Source organism: Dromaius novaehollandiae, chromosome Z, assembly GCF_036370855.1.
Source record: "Dromaius novaehollandiae isolate bDroNov1 chromosome Z, bDroNov1.hap1, whole genome shotgun sequence".
In the NCBI taxonomy this organism is placed as follows: domain Eukaryota; kingdom Metazoa; phylum Chordata; class Aves; order Casuariiformes; family Dromaiidae; genus Dromaius; species Dromaius novaehollandiae.
The window spans coordinates 42770485-42791464 of NC_088132.1; the positions used below are offsets into that span (position 1 = coordinate 42770485).

Consider the following 20980-nt stretch of genomic DNA (forward strand, 5'->3'; position numbering starts at 1 on the left):
CAAGCCTAAAAATGAAATGTCTGAAGCATGTTTGAGACAGCAGGGCATTAGTGTGGTAGCCAGGAAAAGATTAGCCACTGTAGTTAACATACATTTTATATGTGATAGCATCTTGTAGCAGAGAATTTTAGAGTAAAAGTTTGTGCCCACTGTACAGTCTTACTTGGAGCCAGCAGACATACAGTGCTGAAAGGTTAATGACAGTCTACATAAATGGTAGGAAGGGTTGCACACCTGTCCAGCAAACTCTTTTTATTAACACAGCTTACTCTGATATGCTAACTTGATGTGTAAAGTTCTTATGCAGAATGTTCTTTACAGGGGTCAAGTTCCTGCTGAGGCAGAAGTGAATTACTTAGGGGTGGCCAAATCCCTGGAAATGTATGGAGTGGATCTCCATCCTGTTTACGTAAGTATTGTTTCTAATTATATATTTTAAATTTGATAGCAATGCAGAAAATCTCCTGTATTCAAGTGGGGGAGAGTATTTGTACTGTCTAGTCATCAGGCAATACCTTAAAAGAAAAAGTTGTACTTAAAAAGTCTGAAGAAACTCATATTTACAGACTGAATGGATTAAATCTTTCCCACATACAGAAGCCTAATGGTTTTCAGATCAAAGATTGTGATTGTATTACTCCTATGAAAAACAGTCAACTGTACTAGGAAAAAAACAATGCTGATAAATTGGAAGGCATTAGTATAAGTGTCAGAAAAGGTAGAGAGGGTTATAGTTCTTGTGTTTGACACAAGAATTTGCACATTATTCTTTTGCAAAGAACACAGTGAATGAGAGATGAAAAGGTTACAGAATCATTGCAAAAGGTGACCAAAAACAAGGGTGGGGTAGGAGCATGGCTGACTTGTTTTGAGATTCATTGTGAAGGTTTTGCTAAAGAGTCAGAGCATGTTTACAGCTTTTTTCTCTACAATATAATGCAGCATTGCAAGTTGTCTGTATTGCCTCAGCAGATCCTTCTACCTCTTTTTTTAAAACCACATATATGTTGAGATTGGATTGAAGCCATCACCTGAAGGCTATCTGCTCCTCATAGAAACATCATTCTGTCTTGTTTGAATAATTGTGCTCATGGCAGTATTTTTTTCGTTTTGAATAAAAGAAAATCAGAAGTTCAAATGGGGAGTTGTAATGTAAACAGCTCACTGAGTTAGATGTCAGTACTTTGTAAAATTAGTTAAAAGAAAATAAAGAAGTCAAGATGCTACCAAAAGATTAAGTATGTATTTCCACCTGACAGTCGTGTAGCCCACAATATGAAGTATTTTTTTAATACACCTTGTGGCTTAATGATATTCATATCCAGTGCTCTATGCCACTCCACCTATAGGAAGTGGTGGAGTTACTGGAACAAGCTTCAACATGGTCCAACAAAATCATGTTAAATTTGCAGAGTCTGTAAAATTTATTTTCACCAAATTTGTTTATGCCTTGCAGAGAGGGATCCCCAGCTGAGTTATGAAGGGTGCATTGTAATATGCCTGTCTCCCATGAATATCATTGTTTGTATTTATATTAGAGTTCAAGACTACTCGTTCAAGATTAAAGTTACAGATATGAAGAGATACAGTTCTTTGCATTACCTTGCCCTTAGTTCGTTTTGGAGCACAGGCAGAACTCAGGGAGATGAGCTTGAGCTTTCTCATTTCAGTAACCACACAGAAGTATAATTTCTATAATCACTCAGTCTCACAGCTGATATTTTTTGTGGTTCATGATCTGCTGGTGTAGAACTAGCAGGGCTCTTTTGCATTCTCCCAAGCAGGCAGATGAACTAACTTTTGCAGCTGACTTTTACCTCATGTAGTGACTCTGTGAATAACCTCATGTACTAAGATATGCAGTCTTTCAAGCACCTTCAGTATCATAAGGTATTGATGTGGTAATAATGATTATGCATGAAGGTAGAAGGGTAAACAAAAATAAAAATCAGGCTTCTAGTGGAATTTTCTTACCATTCCTTTTACCACTTCCCTTTACCCCCTAGGAGAAGTACCTGCCATAATACTCTGTAATAAAGGCTTAAGTACAAAGCTTGACTGTTATTGGAGCTGCTGCTGGAACAAATCAGAACTAGCAGCTAGTATTACTTGAACTGGATGATTTGACTTTCATGCACTCTGTGCCCGTTCATGCTTCTGCTCTGCAGGCCTTGGTGTGATCAAGACATTTCATTAGTAATGGTAATGCTTAGGGAGACTGGATCCATTTTTGCAATTCCCCAGCAAAGTGGTAAAAATGCTGCCACTTTTCCCTCAACAGATGATTCTAAAAGTGGAGCCCAAAATACTGAAACTCTCTAAAAGGTTGAAAAGAGCCATTCTGAGATGACGCATTTTGGTGGCCCCTTCTGTTCCACAGAAGACTGAAGTCAGCACTTTCCTCTGAACTGGGAGAACATGATAAGTTAACTGGTTACTGTTGGTGATTACTGCTGAAAAACATAATATTGTTGAATTACTTCCAGAAATCATTTAAGCTTTTCTCAGGTTAATTCAGAGTGCACTCAAGAAAATTGTGATAAAAACTCCACGTTCGTTAGACATCCAAGCAGTAATCCAAAAATGGCTGAGGTGAAACTTCAGAAGACTCAAATTTTCTAGAGCTTGTGACTTTTTCAGACCTGAAACTTTTAAGAATCTAGGTTGGGGCAGGAGAGCTCAGCTCCCTGTCTGTCCTGCTCTCTTCCCTTTGAGGGTGCATCTAATTTTGATATTGACTACAAATAAGGGAGCTGGAGGGCTTCTGCCATTCACCATCAGATTTTTCATTGTATTCTGTACAAATATGATCTGTAATTCAGGTATTGATCTCAGAAATGGTTTCCTTTGGAGAAGATGATGCGACCCCTCCTTGTTACTCTTGGACATTGTTACTCATTCTAAAAAAAATGCTCTGAATCTCTCAAAGCAGTTAGTTTGTTTAGGATGACTCTGTAGCAGCACACAGGTGATGATATTTTAGAAGGGAGAAAGCAGCTGCGAGGTTAAACTATAGTGAAGTAGGTTAGGAAATCACTGTGTGCCTTCAGCTAGGGTTTAGGATGTCTGTTGCTATCATGTCTTAATAAAGAATTTAGTCTCTGAACTTTGGTCATTTGCCAGATAGCTAAAAGTAATTCCTTTAATAAATTATTTTTATTTTATACAGTGGAATGTGGAAACTCCTGTTCTTTCCTTCACTGCTATTCTTTTTTGCCTTTTTGCATCTGAACATAAGAGTTTTCTTATAGGAGTTTTCATCATTAGATCAAGTACTGTTTTCCCCATTCCAGGAAGGACAAAACGATGTGTTCAAGTCAGTCATCATGCTGGCTTCCTCCACTAAACCTTACTGCTACTGTGATACAAATTGCTGCTAAAAATAATTGAATGACATATGTTTTATTTTCTAGGGTGAAAACAAATCTGAATATTTTTTAGGATTAACACCTGTAGGAGTTGTTGTCTACAAAAATAAAAAACAAGTAGGGAAATATTTCTGGTATGTATAATTTAAGTGTTCAGTCTGTGTTTAAACAATATTATTGTACAGAAATGTATGATTTGTGATTTATGTTTGAAAAGTTGATTTTATTTAGAAAAAACATTTCACAATTGAAATTCCTAATCTGGATTATTCAAAATTTTTAATTCCTTAATAATCCAAATATTGAAAAAGATATTTTACCTTTACTGGACTAATGCTGAAGTGTTTAAGTACTGCTAATTTCTGCTGACATCTGGTGCGTATATGCAGGAAAAAATACTACCTGTGAATCCTTTTTTGTCTTTGTATGTAAATATTTGCAGCTTTATGTTTTACTATTCATGAAGTTAAAGTTCCATGAACTTCTTTCTGTCTTTTCTTCAATATTACAGGCCTAGAATTACAAAAGTTCACTTCAAAGAAACACAGTTTGAACTCAGAGTCGTGGGAAAAGATGTAAGTTTTTATTCAAGCCTGAAAGAAAAAAATAAAAATATTCTCAGTTTTAATTAATTGGGAAATATTGTGTGTCCATAAAAGTGAAACTAATTTTATTGATAGTTAGCGCAAGAAGATGATCTTACCCTGAAGTGTCATGTGTTCTTGATAGTGCATGCAGTTTTAGCAAAGAAAAAGGAGGAAGGAAGATTTTCTGCCCATGTTTTGCAGGTATGGGGAAGAGAACTTCAGCAGAACAGTGCTGACATAGAGATTTTATAACAAGCTTTCATGGTTTCATACTATGTTCTGTGAATTAGAGTGGACTACTTCTACAATGCCATGCTTATGGTATTACATTGTGCTTTTAAACAAGGGAAAATCTACAGGGAAAACTAATACTTATGGAAAAGTGGAGAGCAGAAAACTCAGAAAGCTTTCAGGCCCACAAGTTGTTTCATAGCTTTGAAACAGAAGCAGCCACCTTATATAGCTTGAAACACATTTGTCAGAATTTAACCTGATTATACTGTTAGGCCATTTGAGAGAAAAAAAAAATCGACTCCTGTGGAGCAAGTATAGCAGATTTCTAGGAAGAGAAGAGGTTTTAAGATACATTCAGTGGAACCGAGAGAAAGATATTTATCACCTGTGGAGCAGAGAGCTGGGTGGGTGGGTGGAGGGAGGTTTGAGGATACAGGGAGAAGTATAATAAAACAAATGTTTGCATTCAGTCTGTGATTTTTGGTACCTGGTTGAGTTATGAGTTTAGTTTGCGGAGTTATTATTTGAAAATATTTTGTAGGTCTCCTTGGAGTGTCAGGAGTGAAAGTTTAGAGACAGAATGGTTATTCTGTGAGAAATATTTCCTTGCTGAAAACTGTGTGTTTTTCTCCTTTCAGGTTATCTATGTAAGTTTATTCATCTGTGTAGTGCTTGTTAGCCTCACCTATGATTTTTCCAAGAGGTCATTTGGTGCATTCAGTACATTCTGGGAAACGTATGTGTAGCACTGATGGATTTTGTTGGTTCTGTTGGGGGTAGTATTTCTTCTGCTTGTGGAGATGCGTTGGCAAGTTTTGCTTTTGTTACTCAGAAACAGTTTGTTTCTGTTCGGTGTGTTGGTCTATGGGAAGTTTATTTCTGATGATGTGTTTGTTGAAATTGGAGAGTTGTTTGAAGGCTGGGGGAAGGTTGGGAAAACTTTTCTCAATGTTTCACTTCGAGGATGAATGCCTGTTCATGTACAAACAAGTCCTAGTTTGACTTAAAAGTGAATTGCATTGAAGTGATGCTGTAGTTTCTGTTTGATGTCACATGTATGTAGTTTTTGTTTGAACCATCTGGAACTGCAAATGTTTAACATGCTGAAAAGAAAACCTGGAAGCTTTGGAAAATGTACATAAGTTTAGATTGTGAATGTTGATGGCTTATAAGGTTTGTGAACATTTAGTATTATGATCATAAGACAAACACTTTGACAGCAGTTGGCAATTTCGAGTCCCAACAGGTATTTTTAGGAAATTGTTCAAGAGAACAGTAAGTACAAGGGCGTGTACCATCATTATAATCTACATTGCAACTAATACTCATTCGAAGTGCTTCTACAGTATTTCATATCCTAACAGGTTAAAGAAATGCCAAAATGTCCCAGAAATATCATCCTCTTCCTTTTTGTAAACATTCTTGTTACTGTGAAAAAATATTTTTGGAATAAGTTAACAGTAGTCTTAGCCTCTGGATTAAAATCACTGTAAGAACAACTCATCAGTAGATTTGTATGACCATGTGTTCTAGTACCCTATTAAAAACTTTCTTCACAAATTTCTTTTATTCCCCCATGCTTTGGAATAAATGTTATCACTTTGTCCTTTCATGTGAGAAATGAGTTTGCAATATACGGTAAGAGAGTAAACATACCATTTTTGCTTCATGCTGCATCCTTGAATATCACCTTCCAGCACAGGGAATTAATACTTTCCTTGTTACAGATGTAGTATACCAAGTCTGGAACCTGTTACTCATTTCCAGACAGTTCAGTTACTAGGGAGATTTAACAGGTTATGAAGAAGTTTGAAGGACACCAGAAGTGGTCATAGGGAAGAGCTGAAGAACTGTGTCTACTTTTGTCTCCATATCTCGGAAAGTTATCTTTTCTCCTCTAATGGCATTTGATGAAATAAACGTGGTGGACTTAGAAGGATGCATTTTGAAATATTAAATATATAAACTTTGACAAGCACAGAGTGAAAGTGGATGTAAGAGTCTAAGAAAACTTGGAGAGCAACGCTCAAAAGGAGGAGTTATTAATTAAGACTGAACAGAGAGCACAGTTGCAAGAAAAGGAGAAAACAGTCCAAACATCAGGAAAAAAGTGCACAGGCAATAGGATTTAGTAGACTGATGATTCTCTATAGGAAATGATGGAAGGATATGACTATTAAAATTACTTAGAGAGAACACTAGATAAGATTTAGGAAGAGGTGAAGTAAAGGAGACGTCTCTTAGTTGGAGCTTTATGGCATAGAGTGAAGGAGTTAACATCATGTAATACTAAAAGCAGACTGTTTCTGGATATGTTGAGTGCTTTGTATGAATCAGAGTTTCCATATCGTAATGAAAACTCTGTGCACTGAATTTTAGTTTTGTTCCACACACTAGTTACTTTTATTCACACCATCAGACACCTTCCACAGATATATCTGCTCATCAAGAGGAAGTTTTTAGAGCTTTTAATGCTCTGAAGTGTTGCTCTTTTCCCTGTATGGAGTTACTTATGGTAACTTCTCTGTTCTTCCTTAAGATAAATTTGTCTGAGACTTTTTGAAACCTCCCAGAAGACTTTGAATGTGCAGTTCTTGGTAAATGGATGGAAGAGGACACCCTTGTCGCCTTGATAAATTTAAAATTGTTGGTCTAAATGTACAGCTCCATGTCCTTAGGCTACCCAAAGAATGCACTGTGGGGTGCATGTGTCAGAATAAATTATTTATCACTGCTGCTGCTGAGTTTGTTGTTTACATTGTTTCAGTTTTCATAAACTTGATGATTTACTGAACACAAGCTATTTGTGCTGTCTTATAATGATGTGCTTCACCTTTCCTGCTTCGCATTGTAGTGTCTTGTCCTTCCTCAGCTCTCTTCCATGAGAACATTTCCTATATATTTAACACCTTCATTATGTGTATTATTCCTGCATACCTGTTGCGGTTGTGTACTAGCATGGTTATTGGTATTTTGGTTTTAGCTTTTACTATTTTGCTTGTATTACCACTTTTTTTCCCCTCCTTTAATTCTATTATTACTGTCCTTTCATAAACAAAATACTGCTCTTAATATTTGGCCATCCCTGGCTTATCCTGACTTGTGAGACTAATGACTTGGACGAGCTGGCAGAAATTGTTTTTTAGTAGCGTTTACCACTGAATCAGTATTTCGTTGTCCCCCAACTTGACCCATGCTCTGAATTCTGAACTGAAAACGTGCTAGGTTTTCTGTGAAATGTCTAAGTATCAACATGAAATTAGGAACTTTTCTGCTTTATAGATTGCAAAGAGCAGAATAATTGCAGAGAAATTTTTGGTGCAGTTCCTCTTAAGAAAATGGAGAGATCCATCTGATAATATCTGTGCACAGTTCCTGTTAGCATAGATGTCTGTTGAACAACCATGCTGGAAATCGTCCAGCAATACGAGTGGCTGCAGAAAGCCCCCAGTGCAGCCAAACCGAGTCTAATCAAAATGGATACAGTGTTGGGATATGAGGGATTGAAAGGGTATGCTAACTACCTTCTGTGCCTTCTCTGCATAAGAAAGGCATCTTTCTTCCTAAATTTTTCTTAGCTGTGAAAATGAACAAATAGAGAAAAAACATGGTTTGATAAGTTCGATAGACGGGGAACTTAAATGTAATAATATGCAGCAGTTACAAAGGTGGAGCTGCCTTGCCTGTACATAGGACGTATTTCTGTTCTGTTCCCCACAACTGGATGCTGTTTTTTGTAAGAGTTCCTTTTACTTTGGTTACTGTGTGTCTGAACATGTAAGTGAATGATTTCACTGGTTCATAGAGTTTATGCAAAGATTCTCTACTTGTTACTTTCCATGTTTGTTTTTCAGGGAATCTGAGCGAGTTCAATGTGCAGAACACTTGCTTTCATTATTTTTTATTTTAGGAGCAGAGTCTTTTGGAAGTCTGAAATTTTTGCTTTGAGATGGATTTTGAAATTGGGTTTGTTTCAAGTCAGAACAAACTCCCAAAACAGTGCAGTTAAAAATGATTTGCACAATTGCAACACGAGCCTTCCTCAGCAATCTTTCCTAGTCAGGTGAAGAGGCCCAGCTCAGCTGAACTGGTAAGGTGAATTGGGTAAAGACAATTTTCAAGAGCCTTACCAGCAACTGGTGCATGTAAGAGGAACTTCAGGGCAATTCCAAAGCGCATAATGGTCCCCCTTCTGCTGGCTCCAACTTGTCTGAACACAAGATTTTTATTCTTTTAAATTATATTGGGAGACCCTGGACTTTTGCTTTTAATTAATGTATTTATTTATTTTTAATCTGCTTTTTATAGATTGTAGAAGTCTGAAAAATGATTAATAGATAATAAGGTAATAATAGATAATAAGGTAGTCTAGCCATACCCCTTTGTGACTGCACACACTTTTCTCCATTTCAGGTTATGGTGTGGTATATAACTTATATGGTATATAAGTTATAAGAGCAGGAGCTCTTCATTCGATTTGTTCTTCTTGCACAGTTTCTTGAGAAGATGGAACAGGGGCTGAAGAGATGTTGCCCCTATTCTAAAGTCCAATTTAACTTAGATTTCCATTCAAGAAAAAAGTAGCATTTTCATTTTTATGATGGCTTAAGAATTAGAAATAACTTTTGCATCATTTGTATTTTTGCCCACTTAAGCCAGAGTGGTAGTGGAGGTGGAGGTGAGCAAGCACAGTGATGTTAATGCATTGTGTATAACTTTTTTTTTCTTTTTAAACCATCCTCTGAGTCACCACATAGTTGTAAGAATGGCTCAGGGCTTGATAGCTAAGTCTTCACTAATCAACGTTTTTGAAGGAGAACTAGGATTAAAATTCCTGGGTAAACTTAAAGTGGTTGTCATTAAAGTGTTCATGTCAGGGTTTTTTGCAAGTTATTGTTTAGTAATTTTTTTGTAATTGTTGAGATAATATGAGGCTGAGATGCTTTAAAACTTGACATGCTTTATGCGTAGTAGCACCACTTCATTAATTTTAATTCTTGACTTGTATAATGTGCTTAAAGATAATTATCTAACTGGAGATTTCAGGTGACCTTGTGTAACCAGTAATACATTCTCCATTACATAAGCTATGATGGGTATGCGTTGTGTAAATATGTGGAGACAGAATATTTCCTACTGGAGGAAACAATTGATAGTATCCAGGTGTGTGCCTGGCCTGGCAAAGAATAATGTTTGGAAGCAGTAGCTTCAGAGCTAGTATTAACGTTTCTGTTACATGTGCATGCACATGCAGTGTGCTTTGTAACGGGGCAAGGTCCTTACTTAGGATAAATTAATGTTCAGTGCAACTGGAAAGAGTCTGTGTGTTGGCAGAGAGTTTCTATCAAGTTTTTTTTTTTTTTTCATTTCCCGAGCCTAGACTGATAGGGGCTAATGTATGTCCTGTCGTATATTAGAGTAGCTAAGGTCTGCTCCGAGGCATGAGTTTTCAAACATTTTTGATCTGTGGAGTTTTAAAAATTTTGTAGTGGAGGTGCAGTGCCCCATGGAGCTAATGCAAGTCTGCTGACAATAGGCTTGTTTTTTCCTCTTATCGTAGGAGTAATCCATAAACTTCTCAACCAAGGGATCTTCTGGTCCCCAGAGGGAAAAACCATCATTTACATGTCTTCCCTTCCAGGCAGACTTGAGCTTGCTCTGCCTGGGCACTGAGCTAACTGGACACGAACCAGCTCTGTACTTGAAGCTGTGTAACCACATTAGTGTGGCAAAGCCAGCTAGGAACTGTTGGCAAAAGGCAGTATAGGCACTCCCTAAGTAATATGTCAGGTGTAGCAGTTCCAGAGGCATTTTAGGGCTACCTAGTAAAGGCTCGGTAGAGCGATGTGCTCTCTGGCTTGTTTCCTTTGAGTGCATTGCTGACCTGCTTTCAGTAAGAGGGGAGCCGATGGTGGAGTGCTATACCAATTACCAGCCTTTTAGTGCAGAAGATCTCAAATGCACTGCCAGGTCAGTTTTCTAGCTGCCTTGAGAGGCAACATAAAACAGTCAAAGGCTGTGGTTACACATCTGATTGACAGTGTATTATGAGCTAGTAGTGTAGTCAAACTGTGTGCATCCCCTGTGCTGGTCTGTCCCTCCCATGGGTAAAAATAGCAGTGAGGTTGTGGTAGTATGAGCTTTAGCATGTGCTTGAGACTGCAGGGCAAGCTTTTAAGGCATTTAGAAGGAGAAGAGTATTTTATGTTTATCCTCCGAGTTGTGTAGTTTCGTGGCGCTCTCAGGATTAGGAGATAGGCAGTGCAGCAACTAGATGGTGCTGCAAGGGGCGCTTGGCTTTCTTGGCTGCCTTTGGCCATGTGGTCCTGCCCCCTTTCCTATCCCAGCTCTTATGCTTGTCTGACCCTCAACGGAGCTGGTGCAAGTCACAGACATGACCAAAAAACATCATACAAAAATAAGTCTTTTTCTGCTTGACTGGCTAGCACAGCTGGCTTCCTGAAAGACGAGACAAACACCAAAGGTGGTGCAGAGGAGAGGGAAGGACTGAATGGCCAGAGGTGAGGACGGACTTTGGAGTGGACAGATGGACCAGGACCACTCTGAAACAGTTACCATCGTGTTTTGTGCCACCTCACCTTCAGTACACTGGGCACTCTGAAAGGAACAGGATAAATAGCACAGAGTAGTTTGAGAGGCACCAAACAACACTGAGCTTCAGCGCATGGAATTGTCATTTCCTGTAAATCGTCTATAAAAGTACAATAGCTCTTTCTTTCTTTTGGTTCAGATATATTAAAATAATTAGAAAAAAACCCCCAGCTAACTGTCACTACCTGTAAAGAAATTATAATCGTTCAAGATGGTAAAGATGTTGTCTCTTAATGGAAACAAAAAGTGCATGATGTTAAAGGGTAAGATCATCCTTGCTTTGCCTATACATATAATTTATTTCTTTAGGGGAGAATGATTAAACCTAGAAGATGTTACTGCCTTTAGTACTGCTTTTATTTTAAATATGCACTTATAAATTGTGAGGGTAATCACAGTACGGCTGCGATTAGTTGCAGTAAATTACTGAATCCTTCTAAGAAAAATTGAAAAATGATAAAAGAGTTATGAATTGTCTCCTCTGTGTTGGTGGAAGACCTTGGGAATGAATTTCTTAAGCTTCCTATTGTTGTCTGTGATAAAATTTAGCAGTGCCATTTGATTCATTACAAGCATCCATCATGAGATGATACTTAGTTTTCAGATGTATGCAGTTCCTTAGAATTCAAATAAATGAGTCTCAGAGTGTCATCAGAAAGCTTCTTGGTCCCTCCCCTAATTTTTTGAAGACAGTGGTTTTGTTTTCCAAATCTGAATTCCATGTCTTACCTGGTTGATATATTTGATCTGCACGGCTACACTGTTTCTTCCTTAATGCCTTTAATTGCTGCATACTAAGTAGGGGCATTTCAACCCATAGTTTATCATCAGAATTTTTTACCTATCAGCTGAGATGAGCTTTCTTCCCCTTAGAAAATAATTTCTTCAAAAAATGGCATCACTAGTATTTGCTGTTGAAGTTTTTCAATCGTGAGAAACTGTAGCTATACTTTCTCTCTTTTAGGTGCCTAATTGATTTTCAGGTGCTATGTATGACTGGTTTTATATATGGGAAAATTCCAAAACTTTAAGAAGAATAAAAAATAGACAGGCTAAATAGAACCTTTACCCTAATGGGAATCTTTCCCTTAATTTCAGCAGCATTCAAACTGGGCTAATAATGAGAAATGGCAGAAACACCTTATTTTAAAAAGTCCCTTTGAAACAAAACACACCCTGGCTTCTCCCCCACAAAACCCCAGACCTTCTCCTCCCACATTATGTAATTAAATCAATACAAGTGCATTAGAAGATTCTTTGCCTAAATGTAAAATTGAGGGGTGAAGGAAGAAGGAGCAAGATCCTGCATATTAAATGTGAGTCATTGGGTTCTTTCCTAACCAGTTAAAATGAATCATCATATTGCAGAAAGTCTGTAATATCAGAGATCTGATTTGAGATTACTGTTTAAAATTGCACAGACGACTAGAGCTGTGTGGATTTATATGAAATCACACCAGGTGATAGTCTGATCTAGAAATTTGAGTGTAAATTAATTCATAAAATCTGAAACTGTGTTTCTTTTTACATGTAAAATAAGCAGAGGAAAAGTCCTGCTTGACATTTTCCTCATTGAAAGTCTTAGTTCCAATTCGGTGGGTAGAGTGATTGCCAGAGGGGCATGAACAGTGTGATTGCTCTTGAAAATTCTAGCATAAATAGATTTTTCTCCTTGCCAGTCTTTGAGATTCCCCATGAAGCTTCCAGGTGCTTGGATTTCTTTTAGGAAAATTTTAAAGTTTTTAGTTTTACCTTTTTTGCTCCAAGTTAAACCCATTGTGTATCCTGTAGAGAGATTAAGATCCCTATGAAGCCTGAGATTGTCTTTTTAATAACTGTAGGAATATATTTATCGGACTAATCTAATATTTAATCATTTTTATACTGTGCAACATAGCAATCTCAGATAAATCCTACTTTTCAATATTTGCAGTGGCAATGTTTCTTACTGTACTCTTCTTTCCTTGCTGTGATGCCCTGGAGGGGAAAACATGCGTCTGAGAGAAGACTAGAGGGGGATTTTCATTCCTTGGATATTTCATGTGACTGTCCCAGCCAGACATTTAAACTTTTCCGGTGGAAAAATATAACTAAAGAGATAAGCTCATGTATATGTCTCCAATTTTTATTTTTGTCAGGGAATGAAATCTCAGTTGTTCTAGCCACATGTGCAAAGTTCTGCTGTTTTCACTGTTACTTGTTTGAAGTTGCTGGAAAGGCTGCTTGAGCAGAGAATTTGTGATTTTGTGAGGCTGCCTGACAGCCTTTAATAAGGATGTAATTGATTTCTTTGTGAGAGGTGAAATTTTGCATTCTAGAGAACATGCTGAATTAGTTCACAGTTTGCAAGCTGCTCTCAGGTCACAAATACCTAATTAAATGGAGAATGCGAGAAACCTGCCAGCACTCTTTACCCTCATACGCATGGCGCTGCAGTGGTGTAACTTTACTGAAAGTAAAACTTCCCTAAAGCCAGCTGCTGAAAGTGGGGTGAGTCATACCTCCCCCCTGTGATTGCAACATCGAGGCAATGGTTTTAGGACTCAGTTGTGTCACTGACACTACCTTACCATGTGGAGAATTCACACTGAAGTTGGCGGGACCATTCGTTCTTTGTGCAAACAGCAGATGCAGAATTAAGCACTTAAGTTTACTGAGTGATAGATAATTGGAAATGTAATTTATGTGAATCATTTTGAATGTTTAACTTGCTGGAAACTGTGAGCTTCTGTTCCTGATCAAAATGTAAAAGAGAATAGAAAATACAAAGGCAGTAGAGAATATAAAAAGAATAGAAAATAGATAAAAATTGGTTTCTGTTTCTCTTTGTAAGCAGTTTGGTCTGATTTGTGAAAGTGCTTAAATATGGGTTTAGGAACAAAGCTTTCAACATTCATTTTTTTGAAAATGTTGGTCTTTATGTCAGCATTACAAAAAGAAGACTATTTTCTTAGTATCTGACTTGGTAGCTGGCTGTGTGCTTAAAGCTGAAATTATTTATGTCACTTAGAAACAGCTCATTCATTTGCAGGATGTACTGCCATAGTTACTGATGTAGTTGTGGTAGATTTTCCACTTTCTTACAGAAAGGAAATACATAGTTGCGTTAAAAACTGGTTTGTTGTAAATGCCTGTAGTATAGGTAGTACAGGTATCATGGTTCATGGACAGGTTGTAATTTCACACTGAGTTCTCATGAGTATGTGACCTTTCACAAAATTAAAACATTACAAAGTGTATGGATACCCACATTAAGTTTTAGGTCAGATTTGTGCCTCTTGTAATACATGTCACCAGAAAGATGTAAGCAAAGGACATAAATCCAAGTCCCATATTTCCTTCTCTGGTGGTCCTTCTTGTCTATTGGAAGTATTTCACAGTTTGTAGATGTCTGTCTTCTCTTTCATATTTCCCTATGGTTCATGGTTTTTCATATCTGCCGTACTGACTGCCAGTTTCCTGTGAATAGACTTAAAGCTTTTGAATATTCTTTTTTGTTGTCTTTCTTCCTATAGCTGTTCCCTCTGCAGGTGGATTTTAAGTCTTTTTGCATTGACCCTTTTTTTCAAATATTTTGAATCAGTCTGAAGTTAATGTTATTCCTATATCTTTCCTTCCACTCACCTTTTTGATTTCCAGATTTACCTAATTTCTTCTCTGCATGCATGTCCTGTGCATTTTCTCTTTGTATCATTGCTCCATAGTAGTTTATGACAAATCTTCAATTTTTCTGCTCCCTTTATTCCTTCCCTGTATATACTGCTAAACAGAGCTCTGGGAAGAATATATTTTTTTACTTGACCACATAAGGTGCATTTTCAGAAAACATCAGAAACAGACTATATGAAAAACCTTTTCTGCTTTTTGGTTAGGAGGAAGCTGATGTCTGTGGAAGAGAATCAGGGAACAGAAGCGTTTCAGTAATATCCTTGCTCTTCTTTTTTTCCATGTCTAAGGAATCAATCCTTTAAATAATTATTTTCAGGGAATGAGAAATGAAAAAACTTTTTTAAATGAAGAATTGTACAAAATTGCTCAGTAGATGGAAGTTCACTTCACTGGCAGAATCCTTCCTAGCAACATTGATTTGTTTTGTTTTGTTTTCAGTGCAATGAAACTTCCTTCTTCTTTGAAGCACGTAACAAGACTACATGTAAGCATCTCTGGAAATGCTGTGTAGAACATCACACATTTTTCAGGTGAGTGATGCTGAAATTTAATGTGATTTTGTTACTGAAATGAGGGATACTACATTGAATAAGAACCTTGCTATAGCTACAAATGATGTAACACAGACTTGCTGCCTAACAACTCTTGTTTTCTCCTGATTATAGAATGCTCTTAAAAGTTGATGCCTTCCTATTTTATGATGATATAAAACGTTTCCACTGTTATACCTCTCAAAACATATTTGGTTACCATTGCAAAATCACTGCTAAAAATACACAAGGGTCTTTAGCTAGGAATCTGTTCATGGAATGCTTGGGGTTGGCTTTAACAGTATTTTAAATGTGTAAGCTCAGAATTCCTCCTATAGTGTCATTTCTGTGTCATGGTGTTTTTGCATGCCAGTGTGAAATACTGAGCAAAAGGCTGTTATTGCCAATAGTTTATACTAGACCCTAAAATAAAAAGAAGATGGGGGCATAAACATGTGGCTTTGTGGAACTCTGAACCCATTAAGAGTCTGTCTAGGGGTGGGAATGAAGAAGAGCTAACAGAAAATTATTTTTCAGAATTTCAAGTTTGTATTTATCATTTCTCCTCTTAGGAAAGGGAGTCTAATTCAGACCTATCAATGTGAACTTAACTCTGTTGTTTTATTTTTCAAACTATGTAGAATGCCAGAAAATGAGTCAAACTCTCTGTCAAGAAAATTCAGCAAGTTTGGATCCATAGGTCATAAACATCGATACAGGTGAATTTATTTCTTTGTATAAACTTCTGTTCAATTAATTCCTTCTTTATTCCTGTTTCTTCTCTTGTCTTCCAATTACAGAAAGCAGTTATGTGTCTCCCCACCCAGACTGTCACTCAGAGAAGTTCTGTTCACAAAGGGGGACTCCAGGCCACTTTAACTGACTCCATTTTTCCATGTCCAAGGCCTTGGCAGGCAGTTTTAGGACAAATGTAAAAGTTACGTCTCATTGTCCAGATTGCCAGAGCTGTCTAGGACCTGCTGTAGCCCGTAGTGAAAGTGAGAGGAACCCTGACAGTTCTTAAAGTTAAAATCTCATTATAAGTTGTGAAATTATTTTCATGCCTTGAAGGTTTTTTTCTGGCAACTGGGGAATACCAAAGCAGAGAGGCATGCTGGCTGTCACCTGTCCTCAGGGAATTAGCAAAGGAGTGGTACAGAACAGTACAGAAAATTTGTAACTGTGAGGGCCTCCGTTACAGCTGCTTGGGCATGGTAATTGAGCTGTTGCAAGGGCTGTTGATCTGGTTGGTTATGTCTAGTCTTGTAGCAGTAATGTTTTTGTAGCACTGCTGATTTGAGAATATAAGTGAGGGAAGATCTGAAGGGATATGGGAATATCTTTTCTAACTGGACTATCTGGGAAAAACTGGGTAAGCTTTCAATCCTGCAGGCCCTTTTTATGTCTGAAAGAAGCAGCAAACTTTCAGGCGAAGGGTGTACAGGGAGCAGTTTCTCTCAGTTTTAACCTGAGTTAACCCACTGGACAGCATGACATAAAGGACAGTTAATACTGTGGCGCAGAAGAAGATGTGGCAAGGGGAGAGGACTTAAGATAACTCTAGCTGCAGAATCACAGAGGACTAGCAGGAGATGGGATATAGAAAAAATAGAAATATGACAGAACCCAATAGTTTTATTGAGCCTGTGCTCCTTAAGTCTGTTGAAACAACAGGGTCTTTGTCTAGTGAGTAAGACACTGGATTTGTCATTTGGAGACCCCTGTTTTAAATCCTGTTCTGTCACATTGGCTGAACAATTTTGAGGAAAATAATCTATGGTCTGATTTTTAGAATTGCATATTCAGTGCATATCCAATGAACCTGAAGAGGAGGGTGTGGAGCAGCAAATCAAAATCACATCTGAAAGCTAAGCCCCTTTGTTTTTCCATCCTCATTTGCCCTGTTTATCAAGTGACTCTAAAAATAGTTTTTCATCCTTTGTATTTGTTTTGAAGCTGCTGGGTGAAAGAGCAGTTATGTATTATATAATATATACTATATTCATAAATTCTAGAGGTTTTTTTCTGTGTCCTATAAATGCACCAGTTTGTTTAGGGTTTAGGTTTATTTTATTTTCGTCTTGTCTGTCTGTCTTTTTCCTATTTGTATTTCCACCATCACTCAAGAAGTACGTATATTACCGTAGGTAACATTGATAATCGTTATTTGTTAGGCAGTTCTTTGTCACTGCCTCCTAGGAAGATATCCTAAAATCAACAACCATAACTCTCCATTTGTCAAGTGACTCCCAGTTAGTAGCTGTAGTAGCTATTAATAGTAGTGTGCAGTAGTAGCTCTCTTGCACTTGTCCCTTGTTGATCAGGATTTAAGATCCAGCTTGTAGGGAAAGTGTTGCAGATGGAGAGATGACTATGCCAATGCTGGGCCTGAGCTTGTTTGACTGAATCTGGACTGTGTCCAGTCAGGATCACAGGTGTGTTTCTGTGCCATCCTCTCCGATGTATTTGGCTTATTATGTTATCTGCTGCATCCCAGCTTCCCCTTACTCTAGATAATGGAGGATTGATTGTACTGCCATTGGGGTTTCCGGTTTGATCCCGACTGGCATAACTTCATCTGTGACACTGGTATGGAATATATTGAATTTCTGCCAGAGTACTGAATGGTTGGAGCATGTCAGTGGATGGGAGCATGGCAGATTATGTGCTGTAGGAAAATAAGGTTTTGTTTACCAGGACCTTCCTAGGAATATTAAAAAAATACAGTGTAGCAGTTACTACATTTGAGTCATTTCTGCCAGTGGTATGTTAAGTCCCTTTTCTCTTGGACGTGGTTCTTCTCTTTATTATTATTTATTCATCTATTTATTTAACAGCTCCAGTGTTGATCTGTGATTTGAATTGCCATATTGGAGTGATCGTTACTGCCAGCAATTTTTTTAATGTTAGTTTTGTCTAGAACTTATTTAAGTATAGCTCTCTGGTCTTGTATAGCGTTCCCTGTTTTACTGTAGTAGTTGTTGAGGATTTCCCCCTGATCTGAGCTGGTATTCTAGTTAATTGGACTGTGACATCTAGTTACACCGTATTGATTACCCAGTATTAATCATAAATAGTGATAATCAGTTGGTGTTTGACACATTAACTGTCCTTGGAATGCAGAGCAACGACGATAGGTAACAGCATTTTCATATGCCTTGAGTATCTTTTCTTTGTTTATCCCTCAGCTTTGATTATTTCCCTTCTTTGCCTTTTGTAGTAGTCGTAGCACCAAAAGCAGTGACAGTATTGTCTATCTGCATACATCATTAGGTCAAAGCAGGAGCCATAATTCTCTTCTTGGACTGTGTTTATATTGGGACTGTAATATTATGTTTTGTTTTGTTTTTTTAATTTTCCAGGTACTTCTTGTTAGGTGGCAGGCTGATACCAAGAAAACAACTTCCCTAACTTAGGATCAGATGCTTTGGTTAATACATAGAGGTGTTAGTGTGAGTGGAAGGTCTTATCCCCAGGTGTTTTGTTAAAATTGCTTTTGGAATTTGCAAGACTAGCATGGTTGCAGAACTTAAAAGTTGAGCGGAAATGTTTTCTGGTTAACTTGGGAACAAAAGAACATGAAACTGAATGTCAAAAAACAGCATTACTTTGATGTAATGTTAGAGATTTTTTTTGTCCTTTAATCCTTTTACAAATTTTAAGAAGATCAAAATTCTGCAGTGCTGATTACTCCTGTGGTGCTATTGGTGAAAACACAATCATCCTAGTGGAGTCTATTCACATAGCTCAGAATATCTACATATGTAATGCCTGGTATAATTGCTTGGCACTTGCTAGCAAGACATCTGATTACTTTCAAAACATGGAACTGCAGGTGTTGCAGCAATTGGGAGTTACTATGAACAATTACTTCTTTTGTATAATAAGTTTCCTGAAGCAAACTAAGAGTTTCGGGGAGGAATATGGGGCCTGGTTCACATTTGTATTATGACCACTTTATCCTGCTTAGTCACATGGAAAGGGGCTTTAAAATGAGCATAAAACAATTTATTTATACTTTTAATAACTTTTTCCATTGTGTGATGGAAAAGAGACGTACTATAAATGGGAGTTAGGTCTTGTACTCAATTTAATATCAGTCAGGCCTGTGCTAGCGAGAGTACATTATTACAGTTTGCTTTGCAGTGGGTTTTTCATGCCCTCTTTATTGTCACCCCACTATGGTAGAGCAAGTAGCCACTTACTGATTGAAACTGAACAACCTTAAATGTGTGTTTTACTGAGATAAGAATTTACAAAAAGAATTCAGGAAATAAAACAATCAAATTATTTAAGAAAGTTAAATGTTAGAAGATAGGCGGTTACAAAAGGTCGCACTATCTTAACCCCTTCCTAGTAAACCACCATTCTGTTTTGGTTGCTTGGCTCCCCTGGAAAATAGCAAATACAGAAGAGAGATCAACACAATCTGTTGATGATTCTGCCATTGTCTGAAAAACAGAAGTGAATAAATAGCATGGAAGGTAGTGCTATGCAGCTCATCATGAGAGCAGGAGTATTAGAGTTCGCATGAGAAGTGAGTAGCTAAGAAAAAGTGCTGCCCAAACCATGCGCAGTTTTTCAGTCTAAGTATTTTCTGCTTCTTAGATCCTACATTTTTCCATGTGTTTATCTGATTTTGTTTTATGTAATTTTGTAATTTTGGTGCATTTTCAAGTGGCAGGACAGCTTTGCAAATGACCAGAGACCTTTCTATTCAGCTTCCCCGGCCTGACCAGTGTATTGAAAGAAGTCGCAGTAAGACTTATCCGAAAAGAACACTACAGACTGGTAAGTCTTTCTATGCTGTGCATATGGAAAGATTTCTTCTTTGGCATAGGAGTCGTTCTGTTTTCAAGAAGCAAGTCAAAAATGCTGCAGTATCCCCAAGGATCTCTCAAAATGCATTTTCTCCCTTTTTTTTTGTTTTAGATCACTATAGACATAACCTTAAATGGATCTAAAAATTCCAGCTTTTATTCACAAAGTCACAAAAAGTAGATCAAAGATGATAAAAATCCGTATTTGTAGGTCTAAATGGAGAGTATGAAATGGAAGTTTGAAAACAGGCAGTTAGCACATATTTTTTCTCGAAAACTCTGTCTGAAGGATTTATATTTGCATTGCTTAGTTAGGATGCCATAGTTCCAACTGCTTAACCCAAGGTGTCTCTCTTTTACATCCTTTTCCCAGTTTGATGAAACTAGTGTAGTGTCCTTTTATTTTGATATTAAATGGAATAGAAGTTAATGCCATGCCCTCTGAAGTTTTAACATGCTTCAGATTTGTGAGTTGGAAAGTCATAACTGCATTCTGAAAATGTCAGGGGAAGCTGGAAGTTTTTGCAGGCATCAGAGGAAACATTTAAGATTAAGCACACATCCCAGGAGCTGTACCCAAAACAATGAATGTTTCCAGAAATCTAGTAATAGGGACAAAAAGTTTTTCTAATTTCAAGCTCCAGTTCTACATGTGATTATGTACCTACCCTTAACTTCACTCGTGCCAGTAACTGTACAGATTTCAGTGGAACTCATGTGCATGGAGTTAAGCCTGTGTGCATGTATGTTGGTGATTTGTGGAAAACGTGTTTACGCTTTAAAATGTAAGTAAGCTTTTACTTCATCACAAGTTAATATAGCATCACAAACTTTTGAGAGTCACCATTTTTGAAAAGAAAGCAGGTGTATACATCTAGAAATCACCTATGTTGATTCTGGATGGCGTCTTTGGATTCAGGAACAAAGTTGGTGTGTCTAGAAGTTTTCTGTCCCTATTCTGCCTGTTAGCTGCAATAGGCATTGAAGTGTAGTGTCATTACAAGTATTATCCCTGGAAAATACAAGCGGTTCACAACAGATTTTTTTGGCATTAAGTACAAGAAGGGAAGGACTGTTTTGCATTTGGATTATGGTATCTTTTTGCAGTGTCTGCAGGTGTGAATGGGTGCCTAAACACAGAAGAAGCTGTTCCTTCCTGA

At 37.5% G+C, this 20980-nt stretch overlaps 1 protein-coding gene across 3 annotated transcripts in view; it reads left to right on the forward strand.

The window, feature by feature from the left end:
• Positions 1-20980, forward strand: part of LOC135325036 (band 4.1-like protein 4A) — a 142272-nt gene that overhangs the window by 77681 nt on the left and 43611 nt on the right. For all 3 annotated transcript variants that reach the window (XM_064502400.1, XM_064502399.1, XM_064502401.1), the window contains exons 8-13: positions 322-409; positions 3414-3502; positions 3880-3943; positions 14909-15000; positions 15642-15719; positions 19679-19791. In XM_064502400.1, coding sequence (XP_064358470.1) covers positions 322-409; positions 3414-3502; positions 3880-3943; positions 14909-15000; positions 15642-15719; positions 19679-19791 — 524 coding nt within the window. The remainder of the gene's footprint in view (positions 1-321; positions 410-3413; positions 3503-3879; positions 3944-14908; positions 15001-15641; positions 15720-19678; positions 19792-20980) is intronic.